This window comes from Chiloscyllium plagiosum, unplaced genomic scaffold (genome assembly GCF_037043375.1).
Source record: "Chiloscyllium plagiosum isolate Xiang-an unplaced genomic scaffold, Cpla_swu_hap1 HiC_scaffold_217, whole genome shotgun sequence".
NCBI lineage: Eukaryota > Metazoa > Chordata > Chondrichthyes > Orectolobiformes > Hemiscylliidae > Chiloscyllium > Chiloscyllium plagiosum.
In genome coordinates this window covers 115,063-128,071 of record NW_028270356.1, presented here as the reverse complement: position 1 = coordinate 128,071, position 13,009 = coordinate 115,063, and the positions used below count along the sequence as shown (strand labels likewise).

General features: G+C 54.1%; 1 protein-coding gene across 1 annotated transcript in view; it reads left to right on the top strand.

The window, feature by feature from the left end:
* Positions 1–1,781: 1,781 nt before the first annotated feature.
* The window catches only part of LOC122547584 (arf-GAP with coiled-coil, ANK repeat and PH domain-containing protein 2), a 126,095-nt gene continuing 114,867 nt past the window's right edge, over positions 1,782–13,009 (top strand). The window contains exons 1-2 of the mRNA XM_087985752.1: positions 1,782–1,875; positions 6,401–6,584. Of these exons, the coding sequence (XP_087841878.1) occupies positions 1,817–1,875; positions 6,401–6,584 (243 nt within the window). The 5' untranslated portion in view covers positions 1,782–1,816. The remainder of the gene's footprint in view (positions 1,876–6,400; positions 6,585–13,009) is intronic.

The following is a 13,009-nucleotide window of genomic DNA, read 5'->3' as shown; positions in this document are numbered from 1 at the left end:
CCCCCTCTCTCTCCCCACGTCCCACTGCCTGCCCTGTTCTGAGACTCAGTGATCCCCCCTCTCTCCCCACGTCCCACTGTCTGCTCTGTTCTGAGACTCAGTGATCCCCCCTCTCTCCCCACGTCCCACTGTCTGCCCTGTTCTGAGACTCAGTGATTCCCCCCTCTCTCTCCCCACGTCCCACTGTCTGCTCTGTTCTGAGACTCAGTGATCCCCCCTCTCTCTCCCCACGTCCCACTGCCTGCTCTGTTCTGAGACTCAGTGATTTCCCCCCCTCTCTCCCCACGCCCCACTGACTGCTCTGTTCTGAGACTCAGTGATCCCCCCCTCTCTCCCCGTGCCCCACTGTCTGCTCTGTTCTGAGACTCAGTGATTTCCCCCCTCTCTCTCCCCACGTCCCACTGTCTGCTCTGTTCTGAGACTCAGTGATTTCCCCCCTCTCTCCCCACGTCCCACTGTCTGCACTGTTCTGAGACTCAGTGATTCCCCCTCTCTCCCCACACCCCACTGTCTGCTCTGTTCTGAGACTCAGTGATCCCCCTCTCTCTCCCCACGCCCCACTGTCTGCTCTGTTCTGAGACTCAGTGATTCCCCCTCTCTCTCCCCACACCCCACTGACTGCTCTGTTCTGAGACTCAGTGATTTCCCCCCCCTCTCTCCCCGCGTCCCACTGCCTGCTCTGTTCTGAGACTCAGTGATCCCCCTCTCTCCCCACGTCCCACTGTCTGCTCTGTTCTGAGACTCAGTGATCCCACCTCTCTCCCCACGTCCCACTGCCTGCTCTGTTCTGAGACTCAGTGATCCCCCCCCCTCTCCCCACGTCCCACTGTCTGCTCTGTTCTGAGACTCAGTGATTTCCCCTCTCTCCCCACGTCCCACTGCCTGCTCTGTTCTGAGACTCAGTGATCCCCCCCCTCTCTCCCCACGTCCCACTGTCTGCTCTGTTCTGAGACTCAGTGATCCCCCCCTCTCTCTCCCCACGTCCCACTGTCTGCTCTGTTCTGAGACTCAGTGATCCCCCCTCTCTCCCCACGTCCCACTGCCTGCTCTGTTCTGAGACTCAGTGATCCCCCCCTCTCTCCCCACGTCCCACTGTCTGCTCTGTTCTGAGACTCAGTGATTTCCCCCCCCTCTCTCCCCACGCCCCACTGCCTGCCCTGTTCTGAGACTCAGTGATCCCCCCTCTCTCCCCACGCCCCACTGTCTGCTCTGTTCTGAGACTCAGTGATCCCCCCCTCTCTCCCCGCATCCCACTGCCTGCTCTGTTCTGAGACTCAGTGATCCCCCCTCTCTCTCCCCACGTCCCACTGTCTGCTCTGTTCTGAGACTCAGTGATTTCCCCCCTCTCTCCCCACGCCCCACTGTCTGCTCTGTTCTGAGACTCAGTGATTTCCCCCCTCTCTCTCCCCACGTCCCACTGCCTGCCCTGTTCTGAGACTCAGTGATATCCCCCCTCTCTCCCCACGTCCCACTGTCTGCTCTGTTCTGAGACTCAGTGATCCCCTCTCTCTCCCCGCGTCCCACTGCCTGCTCTGTTCTGAGACTCAGTGATCCCCCCCCTCTCTCCCCACATCCCACTGCCTGCTCTGTTCTGAGACTCAGTGATCCCCCCCTCTCTCTCCCCACGCCCCACTGCCTGCTCTGTTCTGAGACTCGGTGATCCCCCCTCTCTCTCTCCCCGCGCCCCACTGCCTGCCCTGTTCTGAGACTCAGTGATTTCCCCCCTCTCTCCCCGCGCCCCACTGTCTGCTCTGTTCTGACACTCAGTGATTTCCCCCATCTCTCTCCCCACGTCCCACTGTCTGCTCTGTTTCAGATGTTGTTGGATCAGGTCGAGCGCACCCTGAAATCTCAGCTCCAGGACATCGTCACCAGGTGAGGCCCGAGTACACACGCTCCCACCCTGGGAGACGGGGGGACGGTGTAGAGGGAGCTTTACTCTGTATCTAACCCCCTGTCCCTGGGAGTGGGGGGTACGGTGTAGAGGGAGCTTTACTCTGTATCTAACCCACTGTCCCTGGGAGTGGGGGGGACGGTGTAGAGGGGCTTTACTCTGTATCTAACCCCCCTGTCCCTGGGAGTGGGGGGACGGTGTAGAGGGAGCTTTACTCTGTATCTAACCCCCCTGTCCCTGGGAGTGGTGGACGGTGTAGAGGGAGCTTTACTCTGTATCTAACCCCCCCTGTCCCTGGGAGTGGGGGAGAGGGTGTAGAGGAAGCTTTACTCTGTATCTAACCCCCTGTCCCTGGGAGTGGGGGGACGGTGTAGAGGGAGCTTTACTCTGTATCTAACCCCCCTGTCCCTGGGAGTGGGGGGGACGGTTTAGAGGGAGCTTTACTCTGTATCTAACCCCCTGTCCCTGGGAGTGGGGGACGGTGTAGAGGAAGCTTTACTCTGTATCTAACCCCCCTGTCCCTGGGAGTGGGGGACGGTGTAGAGGGAGCTTTACTCTGTATCTAACCCCCCTGTCCCTGGGAGTGGTGGACGGTGTAGAGGGAGCTTTACTCTGTATCTAACCCCCCTGTCCCTGGGAGTGGGGGGGACGGTGTAGAGGGAGCTTTACTCTGTATCTAACCCCCCTGTCACTGGGAGTGGGGGACGGTGTAGAGGGAGCTTTACCCTGTATCTAACCCCCTGTCACTGGGAGTGGGGGGGATGATGTAGAGAGAGCTTTACTCTGTATACAACCCCCTGTCCCTGGGAGTGGGGGTGATGGTGTAGAGGCAGCTTTACTCTGTATCTAACCCCCTGTCCCTGGGGGTGGGGGGGATGGTGTAGAGGCAGCTTTACTCTGTATCTAACCCCCCTGTCCCTGGGAGTGGGGGGATGGTGTAGAGGCAGCTTTACTCTGTATCTAATCCCCTGTCCCTGGGAGTGGGGGTACGGTGTAGAGGGAGCCTTACTCTGTATCTAACCCCCTGTCCCTGGGAGTGGGGGGGACGGTGTAGAGGGAGCTTTACTCTATCTAACTCCCTGTCCCTGGGAGTGGGGGGACGGTGTAGAGGAAGCTTTACTCTGTATCTAACCCCCTGTCCCTGGGAGTGGGGGGACGGTGTCGAGGGAGCTTTACTCTATCTAACTCCCTGTCCCTGGGAGTGGGGGGACGGTGTAGAGGGAGCTTTACTCTGTATCTAACCCCCTGTCCCTGGGAGTGGGGGGACGGTGTCGAGGGAGCTTTACTCTATCTAACTCCCTGTCCCTGGGAGTGGGGGGACGGTGTAGAGGGAGCTTTACTCTGTATCTAACCCCCCTGTCCCTGGGAGTGGGGGGGATGATGTAGAGAGAGCTTTACTCTGTATCTAACCCCCTGTCCCTGGGAGTGGGGGAAATGGTGTAGAGGGAGCTTTACTCTGTATCTAACCCCCCTGTCCCTGGGAGTGGGGGGACGGTGTAGAGGGAGCTTTACTCTGTATCTAACCCCCCTGTCCCTGGGAATGGGGGGACGGTGTAGAGGGAGCTTTACTCTGTATCTAACCCCCCTGTCCCTGGGAGTGGGGGGGACGGTGTAGAGGGAGCTTTACTCTGTATCTAACCCCCCTGTCCCTGGGAGTGGGGGGGACGGTGTAGAGGGAGCTTTACTCTGTATCTAACCCCCTGTCCCTGGGAGTGGGGGGGACGGTGTAGAGGGAGCTTTACTCTGTATCTAACCCCCCTGTCCCTGGGAGTGGGGGGGACGGTGTAGAGGGAGCTTTACTCTGTATCTAACCCCCCTGTCCCTGGGAGTGGGTGGGATGGTGTAGAGGGAGCTTTACTCTGTATCTAACCCCCTGTCCCTGGGAGTAGGGGGACGGTCTAGAGGGAGCTTTACTCTGTATCTAACTCCCTGTCCCTGGGAGTAGGGGGACGGTGTAGAGGGAGCTTTACTCTGTATCTAACCCCCTGTCCGTGGGAGTGGGGGGACGGTGTAGAGAGAGCTTTACTCTGTGTCTAACCCCCTGTCCCTGGGAGTGGGGGGGGGATGATGTAGAGAGAGCTTTACTCTGTATCTAACCCCCTGTCCCTGGGGGTGGGGGAACGGTGTAGAGGGAGCGTTACTGTGTATCTAACCCCCTGTCCCTGGGAGTGGGGGGACGGTGTAGAGGAAGCTTTTCTCTGTATCTAACCCCCTGTCCCTGGGAGTGGGGGGACGGTGTAGAGGAAGCTTTACTCTGTATCTAACCCCCTGTCCCTGGGAGTGGGGTGACGGTGTAGAGGAAGCTTTACTCTTTATCTGACACCCCTGTCCCTGGCAGTTGGGGAGACAGTGTAGAGAGAGCTTTACTCTGTATCTAACCCCCTGTCCCTGGGAGTGGGGTGACGATGTAGAGGGAGCTTTTCTCTGTATCTAACCCCCAGTCCCTGGGGGACGATGTAGAGGGAGCTTTACTCTGTATCTAACCCCCTGTCCTTGGGAGCGGGGGACGGTGTAGAGGGAGCTTTGCTCTGTATCTGACACCCCTGTCCCTGTGAGTGGGGAGACGGTGTAGAGGAAGCTTTACTCTGTATCTAACCCCCTGTCCCTGGGAGTGGGGGCGACGGTGTAGAGGGAGCTTTACCCGGTATCTGACACCCCTGTCCCTGTGAGTGGGGAGACGGTGTAGAGGAAGCTTTACTCTGTATCTAACCCCCTGTCCCTGGGAGTGGGGGCGACGGTGTAGAGGGAGCTTTACCCTGTATCTAACCCCCCTGTCCCTGGGAGTGGGGGACGGTGTAGAGGGAGCTTTACCCTGTATCTAACCCCCTGTCCCTGGGAGTGGGGGCGACGGTGTAGAGGGAGCTTTACCCTGTATCTAACCCCCTGTCCCTGGGAGTGGGGGGCGACGGTGTAGAGGGAGCTTTACCCTGTATCTAACCCCCCTGTCCCTGGGAGTGGGGGACGGTGTAGAGGAAGCTTTACTCTGTATCTAACCCCCTGTCCCTGGGAGTGGGGGGGACGGTGTAGAGAGAGCTTTACTCTGTATCTAACCCCCTGGTCCTGGGAGTGTGTGGACGGTGTAGAGGGAGCTTTACTCTGTATCTAACCCCCCTGTCCCTGGGAGTGGGGGGCGACGGTGTAGAGGGAGCTTTACTCTGTATCTAACCCCCTGGTCCTGGGAGTGTGTGGACGGTGTAGAGGGAGCTTTACTCTGTATCTAACCCCCCTATCCCTGGGAGTGGGGGCGACGGTGTAGAGGGAGCTTTACTCTGTATCTAACCCCCTGGTCCTGGGAGTGTGTGGACGGTGTAGAGGGAGCTTTACTCTGTATCTAACCCCCCTGTCCCTGGGAGTGGGGGGCGACGGTGTAGAGGGAGCTTCACTCAGTATCTAATCCCCTGTCCCTGGGAGTGGGGGACGGTGTAGAGGGAGCTTTACTCTGTATCTAACCCCCTGTCCCCGGGAGTGGGGGGGACGGTGTAGAGGGAGCTTTACTCTGTATCTAACCCCCTGTCCCTGGGAGTGGGGGGACGGTGTAGAGGGAGCTTTACTCTGTATCTAACCCCCTGTCCCTGGGAGTGGGGGACGGTGTAGAGGGAGCTTTACTCTGTATCTAACCCCCCTGTCCCTGGGACTGGGGGGACGGTGTAGATGGAGCTTTACTCTGTATCTGACCCCCTGTCCCTGGGAGTGGGGGGACGGTGTAGAGGGAGCTTTACTTTGTATCTAACCCCCTGACCCTGGGAGTGGGGGGACGGTGTAGAGGGAGCTTTACTCTGTATCTAACCCCCCTGTCCCTGGGAGTGGGGGGGACGGTGTAGAGGAAGCTTTACTCTGTATCTAACCCCCTGTCCCTGGGAGTGGGGGGGACGGTGTAGAGGGAGCTTTACTCTGTATCTAACCCCCTGTCCCTGGGAGTGGGGGGACGGTGTAGAGGGAGCGTTACTGTGTATCTAACCCCCTGTCCCTGGGAGTGGGGGGACGGTGTAGAGGGAGCCTTACTCTGTATCTAGCCCCCTGTCCCTGGGAGTGGGGAGGACGGTGTAGAGGGAGCTTTACCCTGTATCTAACCCCCTGTCCCTGGGAGTGGGGGGGACGGAGTAGAGGGAGCTTTACTCTGTATCTAACCCCCTGTCCCTGGGAGTGGGGGGGACGGTGTAGAGGGAGCTTTACTCTGTATCTAACCCCCTGTCCCTGGGAGTGGGGGGGGACGGTGTAGAGGGAGCGTTACTCTGTATCTAACCCCCTGTCCCTGGGAGTGGGGGGGACGGTGTAGAGGGAGCTTTACTCTGTATCTAACCCCCCTGTCCCTGGGAGTGGGGGGGGACGGTGTAGGGGGATCTTTACTCTGTATCTAACCCCCTGTCCCTGGGAGTGGGGGGGACGGTGTAGAGGGAGCTTTACCCTGTATCTAACCCCCCCTGTCCCCGGGAGTGTTTGATTTGGGTGGGGTGACGGGAGGTCACTCCGGGTTCAGGCGATGACGATGTGTGATTCCCGCCACAGGGATATCTCCCGACTCCGGGACCTGAGGAAGGAATTTGAGAGAATCCGCGAGGACCTGGAAGGGGCCGCGCTCAGAAACGGCCAGGTCTCCCGGCACCGAGCGGAGGACTCTCAGGAATGCAGCCACCTCCTGCTGGCAACGCACAAGTGCTATCGGCACCTCGCTCTGGACTACATTCTCCAGGTCCCTCCGAGGGTGACAGTGAGGGGTGTGGGGTGTATCAGTGTGTTACAGTGAGGGGTGTGGGGTATATCAGTGTGTGACAGTGAGGGGTGTGGCATATATCAGTGTGTTACAGTGAGGGGTGTGGGGTATATCAGTGTGTGACAGTGAGGGGTGTGGGATATATCAGTGTGTTACAGTGAGGGGTGTGGGGTATATCAGTGTGTTACAGTGAGGGGTGTGGGATATATCAGTGTGTTACAGTGAGGTGTGTGGGGTATATCAGTGTGTTACAGTGAGGGGTGTGGGATATATCAGTGTGTTACAGTGAGGTGTGTGGGGTATATCAGTGTGTGACAGTGAGGGGTGTGGGGTATATCAGTGTGTGACAGTGAGGGGTGTGGGATATATCAGTGTGTTACAGTGAGGGGTGTGTGCTATATCAGTGTGTTACAGTGAGGGGTGTGGGGATATATCAGTTTGTTACAGTGAGGGGTGTGGGATATATCAGTGTGTTACAGTGAGGGGTGTGTGGTATATCAGTGTGTTACAGTGAGGGTTGTGGGATATATCAGTGTGTTACAGTGAGGGGTGTGGGATATATCAGTGTGTTACAGTGAGGGGTGTGGGGTATATCAGTGTGTGACAGTGAGGGGTGTGGGATATATCTGTGTTACAGTGAGGGGTGTGGGATATATCAGTGTGTTACAGTGAGGGGTGTGGGGTATATCAGGGTGTTACAGTGAGGTGTGTGGGGTATATCAGTGTGTGACAGTGAGGGGTGTGGGATATATCAGTGTGTTACAGTGAGGGGTGTGGGGTATATCAGTTTGTTACAGTGAGGGGTGTGGGATATATCAGTGTGTTACAGTGAGGGGTGTGGGGTATATCAGTGTGTTACAGTGAGGGGTGTGGGGTATATCAATGTGTTACAGTGAGGGGTGTGGGATATATCAGTGTGTTACAGTGAGGGGTGTGGGGTGTATCACTGTGTGACAGTGAGGGGTGTGGGATATATCAGTGTGTGACAGTGAGGGGTGTGGGGTATATCAGTGTGTTACAGTGAGGGGTGTGGGGTATATCAGTGTGTTACAGTGAGAGGTGTGGGGTGTATCACTGTGTGACAGTGAGGGGTGTGGGATATATCAGTGTGTTGACAGTGAGGGGTGTGGGATATATCACTGTGTGACAGTGAGGGGTGTGGGATATATCAGTGTGTTACAGTGAGGGGTGTGGGATATATCAGTGTGTTACAGTGAGGGGTGTGGGGTATATCGGTGCGTTACAGTGAGAGGTGTGGGATATATCAGTGTGTTACAGTGAGGGGTGTGGGGTATATCAGTGTGTGACAGTGAGGGGTGTGGGTTATATCAGTATGTTACAGTGAGGGGTGTGGGGTGTATCAGTGTGTTACAGTGAGGGGTGTGGGGTATATCAGTGTGTGACAGTGAGGGGTGTGGGTTATATCAGTGTGTTACCGTGAGGGGTGTGGGGTATATCAGTGTGTTACAGTGAGGGGTGTGGGGTATATCAGTGTGTTACAGTGAGGGGTGTGGGATATATCAGTGTGTTATAGTGAGGGGTGTGGGGTGTATCAGTGTGTGACCGTGAGGGGTGTGTGGTATATCAGTGTGTTACAGTGAGGGTTGTGGGATATATCAGTGTGTTACAGTGAGGGGTGTGGGATATATCAGTGTGTTACAGTGAGGGATGTGGGTTATATCAGTGTGTCACAGTGAGGGGTGTGGGGTATATCAGTGTGTTACAGTGAGGGGTGTGGGATATATCAGTGTGTTACAGTGAGGGGTGTGGGGTATGTCAGTGTGTTACAGTGAGGGGTGTGGGATATATCAGTGTGTTACAGGGAGGGGTGTGGGGTGTATCAGTGTGTTACAGTGAGGGGTGTGGGATATATCAGTGTGTTACAGTGAGGGGTGTGGGGTATATCAGTGTGTTACAGTGAGGGGTGTGGGATATATCAGTGTGTGACCGTGAGGGGTGTGTGGTATATCAGTGTGTTACAGTGAGGGGTGTGGGATATATCAGTGTGTTACAGTGAGGGGTGTGGGATATATCAGTGTGTTACAGTGAGGGGTGTGGGGTATATCAGTGTGTTACAGTGAGGGGTGTGGGGTATATCAGTGTGTTACAGTGAGGGGTGTGGGATATATCAGTGTGTTACAGTGAGGGGTGTGGGGTATATCAGTGTGTGACAGTGAGGGGTGTGGGGTATATCAGTGTGTTACAGTGAGGGGTGTGCGGTATATCAGTGTGTTACAGTGAGGGGTGTGGGATATATCAGTGTGTTACAGTGAGGGGTGTGGGGTATATCAGTGTGTTACAGTGAGGGGTGTGGGGATATATCAGTGTGTTGCAGTGAGGGGTGTGGGGTATATCAGTGTGTTACAGTGAGGGGTGTGGGGATATATCAGTGTGTTGCAGTGAGGGGTGTGGGGTATATCAGTGTGTTACAGTGAGGGGTGTGGGGTATATCAGTGTGTTACAGTGAGGGGTGTGGGGTATGTCAGTGTGTTACAGTGAGGGGTGTGGGGATATATCAGTGTGTTACAGTGAGGGGTGTGGGGTATATCGGTGTGTTACAGTGAGGGGTGTGGGGTATATCAGTGTGTTACAGTGAGGGGTGTGGGGTATATCAGTGTGTTATAGTGAGGGGTGTGGGGTATATCAGTGTGTTACAGTGAGGGGTGTGTGGATATATCAGTGTGTTACAGTGAGGGGTGTGGGTTATATCGGTGTGTTACAGTGAGGGGTGTGGGGTATATCAGTGTGTTACAGTGAGGGGTGTGGGGTATATCGGTGTGTTACAGTGAGGGGTGTCGGGGATATCGGTGTGTTACATTGAGGGGTGTGGGGTATATCAGTGTGTTCCAGTGAGGGGTGTGGGGTATATCAGTGTGTTACAGTGAGGGGTGTGGGATATATCAGTGTGTTACAGTGAGGGGTGTGGGGTATATCAGTGTGTTACAGGGAGGGGTGTGGGGTATATCAGTGTGTGACAGTGATGGGTGTGGGATATATCAGTGTGTTACAGTGAGGGGTGTGATATATGTCAGTGTGTTACAGTGAGGGGTGTGGGATATATCAGTGTGTGACAGTGAGGGGTGTGGGGTATATCAGTGTGTCACAGTGAGGGGTGTGGGGTATATCAGTGTGTTACAGTGAGGGGTTTGGGATATATCAGTGTGTTACAGTGAGGGGCGTGGGATATATCAGTGTGTTACAGTGAGGGGTGTGGGGTAAATCAGTGTGTTACAGGGAGGGGTGTGGGATATATCAGTGTGTTACAGTGAGGGGTATGGGATATATCAGTGTGTTACAGTGAGGGGTGTGGGGTAGATGAGTGTGTTACAGTGAGGGGTGTGGGGTACATCAGTGTGTTACAGTAAGGGGTGTGGGGTATATCAGTGTGTTACAGTGTGGGGTGTGGGGTATATCAGTGTGTGACAGTGAGGGGTGTGGGATATATCAGTGTGTGACAGTGAGGGGTGTGGGATATATCAGTGTGTGACAGTGAGGGGTGTGGGATATATCAGTGTGTTACAGTGAGGTGTGTGGGATATATCAGTGTGTTACAGTGAGGGGTGTGGGGTATATCAGTGTGTTACAGTGAGGGGTGTGGGATATATCAGTGTGTTACAGTGTGGGGTGTGGGATATATCAGTGTGTTACAGTGAGGGGTGTGGGATATATCAGTGTGTTACAGTGAGGGGTGTGGGATATATCAGTGTGTTGCAGTGAGGGGTGTGGGGTATATCAGTGTGTTACAGTGAGGGGTGTGGGATATATTAGTGTGTTACAGTGAGGGGTGTGGGATATATCAGTGTGTTACAGTGAGGGGTGTGGGATATATCAGTGTGTTACAGTGAGGGGTGTGGGATATATCAGTGTGTTACAGTGAGGGGTGTGGGGTATATCAGTGTGTTACAGTGAGGGGTGTGGGATATATCAGTGTGTTACAATGAGGGGTGTGGGATATGTCAGTGTGTTACAGTGAGGGGTGTGGGATATATCAGTGTGTTACAGTGAGGGGTGTGGGGTGTTTCAGTGTGTTACAGTGAGGGGTGTGGGGTATGTCAGTGTGTTACAGTGAGGAGTGTGGGATATATCAGTGTGTTACAGTGAGGGGTGTGGGATATATCAGTGTGTTACAGTGAGGGGTGTGGGGTATATCAGTGTGTTACAGTGAGGGGTGTGGGATCTATCAGTGTGTTACAGTGAGGGGTGTGGGGTATATCAGTGTGTTACAGTGAGGGGTGTGGGGTATATCAGTGTGTTACAGTGTGGGGTGTGGGGTATATCAGTGTGTTACAGTGAGGGGTGTGGGGTATATCAGTGTGTTACAGTGAGGGGTGTGGGGTATATCAGTGTGTTACAGTGAGGGGTGTGGGATATATCAGTGTGTTACAGTGAGGGGTGTGGGATATATCAGTGTGTTACAGTGAGGTGTGTGGGATATATCAGTGTGTTACAGTGAGGGGTGTGGGATATATCAGTGTGTTACAGTGAGGGGTGTGGGATATATCAGTGTGTGACAGTGAGGGGTGTGGGGTATATCAGTGTGTGACAGTGAGGGGTGTGGGATATATCAGTGTGTTACAGTGAGGGGTGTGGGATATATCAGTGTGTTACAGTGAGGTGTGTGGGATATATCAGTGTGTTACAGTGAGGGGTGTGGGATATATCAGTGTGTTACAGTGAGGGGTGTGGGGTATGTCAGTGTGTGACAGTGAGGGGTGTGGGATATATCAGTGTGTTACAGTGAGGGGTGTGGGGTATATCAGTGTGTTACAGTGAGGGGTGTGGGGATATATCAGTGTGTTACAGTGAGGGGTGTGGGATATATCAGTGTGTTACAGTGAGGGGTGTGGGGTATATCAGTGTGTGACAGTGAGGGGTGTGGGATATATCAGTGTGTTACAGTGAGGGGTGTGGGGTATATCAGTGTGTTACAGTGAGGGGTGTGGGGATATATCAGTGTGTTACAGTGAGGGGTGTGGGATATATCAGTGTGTTACAGTGAGGGATGTGGGATATATCAGTGTGTTACAGTGAGGGGTGTGGGGTGTATCAGTGTGTTACAGTGAGGGGTGTGGGATATATCAGTGTGTTACAGTGAGGAGTGTGGGATATATCAGTGTGTTACAGTGAGGGGTGTGGGGTATATCAGTGTGTTACAGTGAGGGGTTTGGGGTGTATCAGTGTGTTACAATGAGGGGTGTGGGGTATATCAGTGTGTTACAGTGAGGGGTGTGGGGTATATCAGTGTGTTACAGTGAGGGGTGTGGGGTAAATCAGAGTGTTACAGTGAGGGGTGTGGGGTATATCACTGTGTGTGACAGTGAGGGGTGTGGGGTATATCAGTGTGTTACAGTGTGGGGTGTGGGGATATATCAGTGTGTTCCAGTGAGGGGTGTGGGATATATCAGTGTGTTACAGTGAGGGGTGTGGGATATATCAGTGTGTTACAGTGAGGGGTGTGGGGTATATCAGTGTGTTACAGTGAGGGGTGTGGGGTATATCAGTGTGTTACAGTGAGGGGTGTGGGGTATATCAGTGTGTTACAGTGAGGAGTGTGGGGTATATCAGTGTGTTACAATGAGGGGTGTGGGATATATCAGTGTGTTACAGTGAGGGGTGTGGGATATATCAGTGTGTTACAGTGAGGGGTGTGGGATACATCAGTGTGTTACAGTGAGGGGTGTGGGGTATATCAGTGTGTGACAGTGAGGGGTGTGGGATATATCAGTGTGTTACAGTGAGGGGTGTGGGGTATATCAGTGTGTTACAGTGAGGGGTGTGGGATATATCAGTGTGTTACAGTGAGGTGTGTGGGGTATATCAGTGTGTTACAGTGAGGGGTGTGGGATATATCAGTGTGTTACAGTGAGGTGTGTGGGGTATATCAGTGTGTGACAGTGAGGGGTGTGGGGTATATCAGTGTGTGACAGTGAGGGGTGTGGGATATATCAGTGTGTTACAGTGAGGGGTGTGTGGTATATCAGTGTGTTACAGTGAGGGGTGTGGGATATATCAGTGTGTTACAGTGAGGGGTGTGGGGTATATCAGTGTGTTACAATGAGGGGTGTGGGGTATATTAGTGTGTTACAGTGAGGGGTGTGGGATATATCAGTGTGTTACAGTGAGGGGTGTGGGGTATATCGGTGTGTTACAGTGAGGGGTGTGGGGTATATCAGTGTGTTACAGTGAGGTGTGTGGGGTATATCAGTGTGTGACAGTGAAGGGTGTGGGATATATCAGTGTGTTACAGTGTGGGGTGTGGGATATATCAGTGTGTTACAGTGTGGGGTGTGGGGATATATCAGGGTGTTACAGTGAGGGGTGTGGGGATATATCAGTGTGTTACAGTGAGGGGTGTGGGGTATATCAGTGTGTTACAGTGAGGGGTGTGGGGTATATCAGTGTGT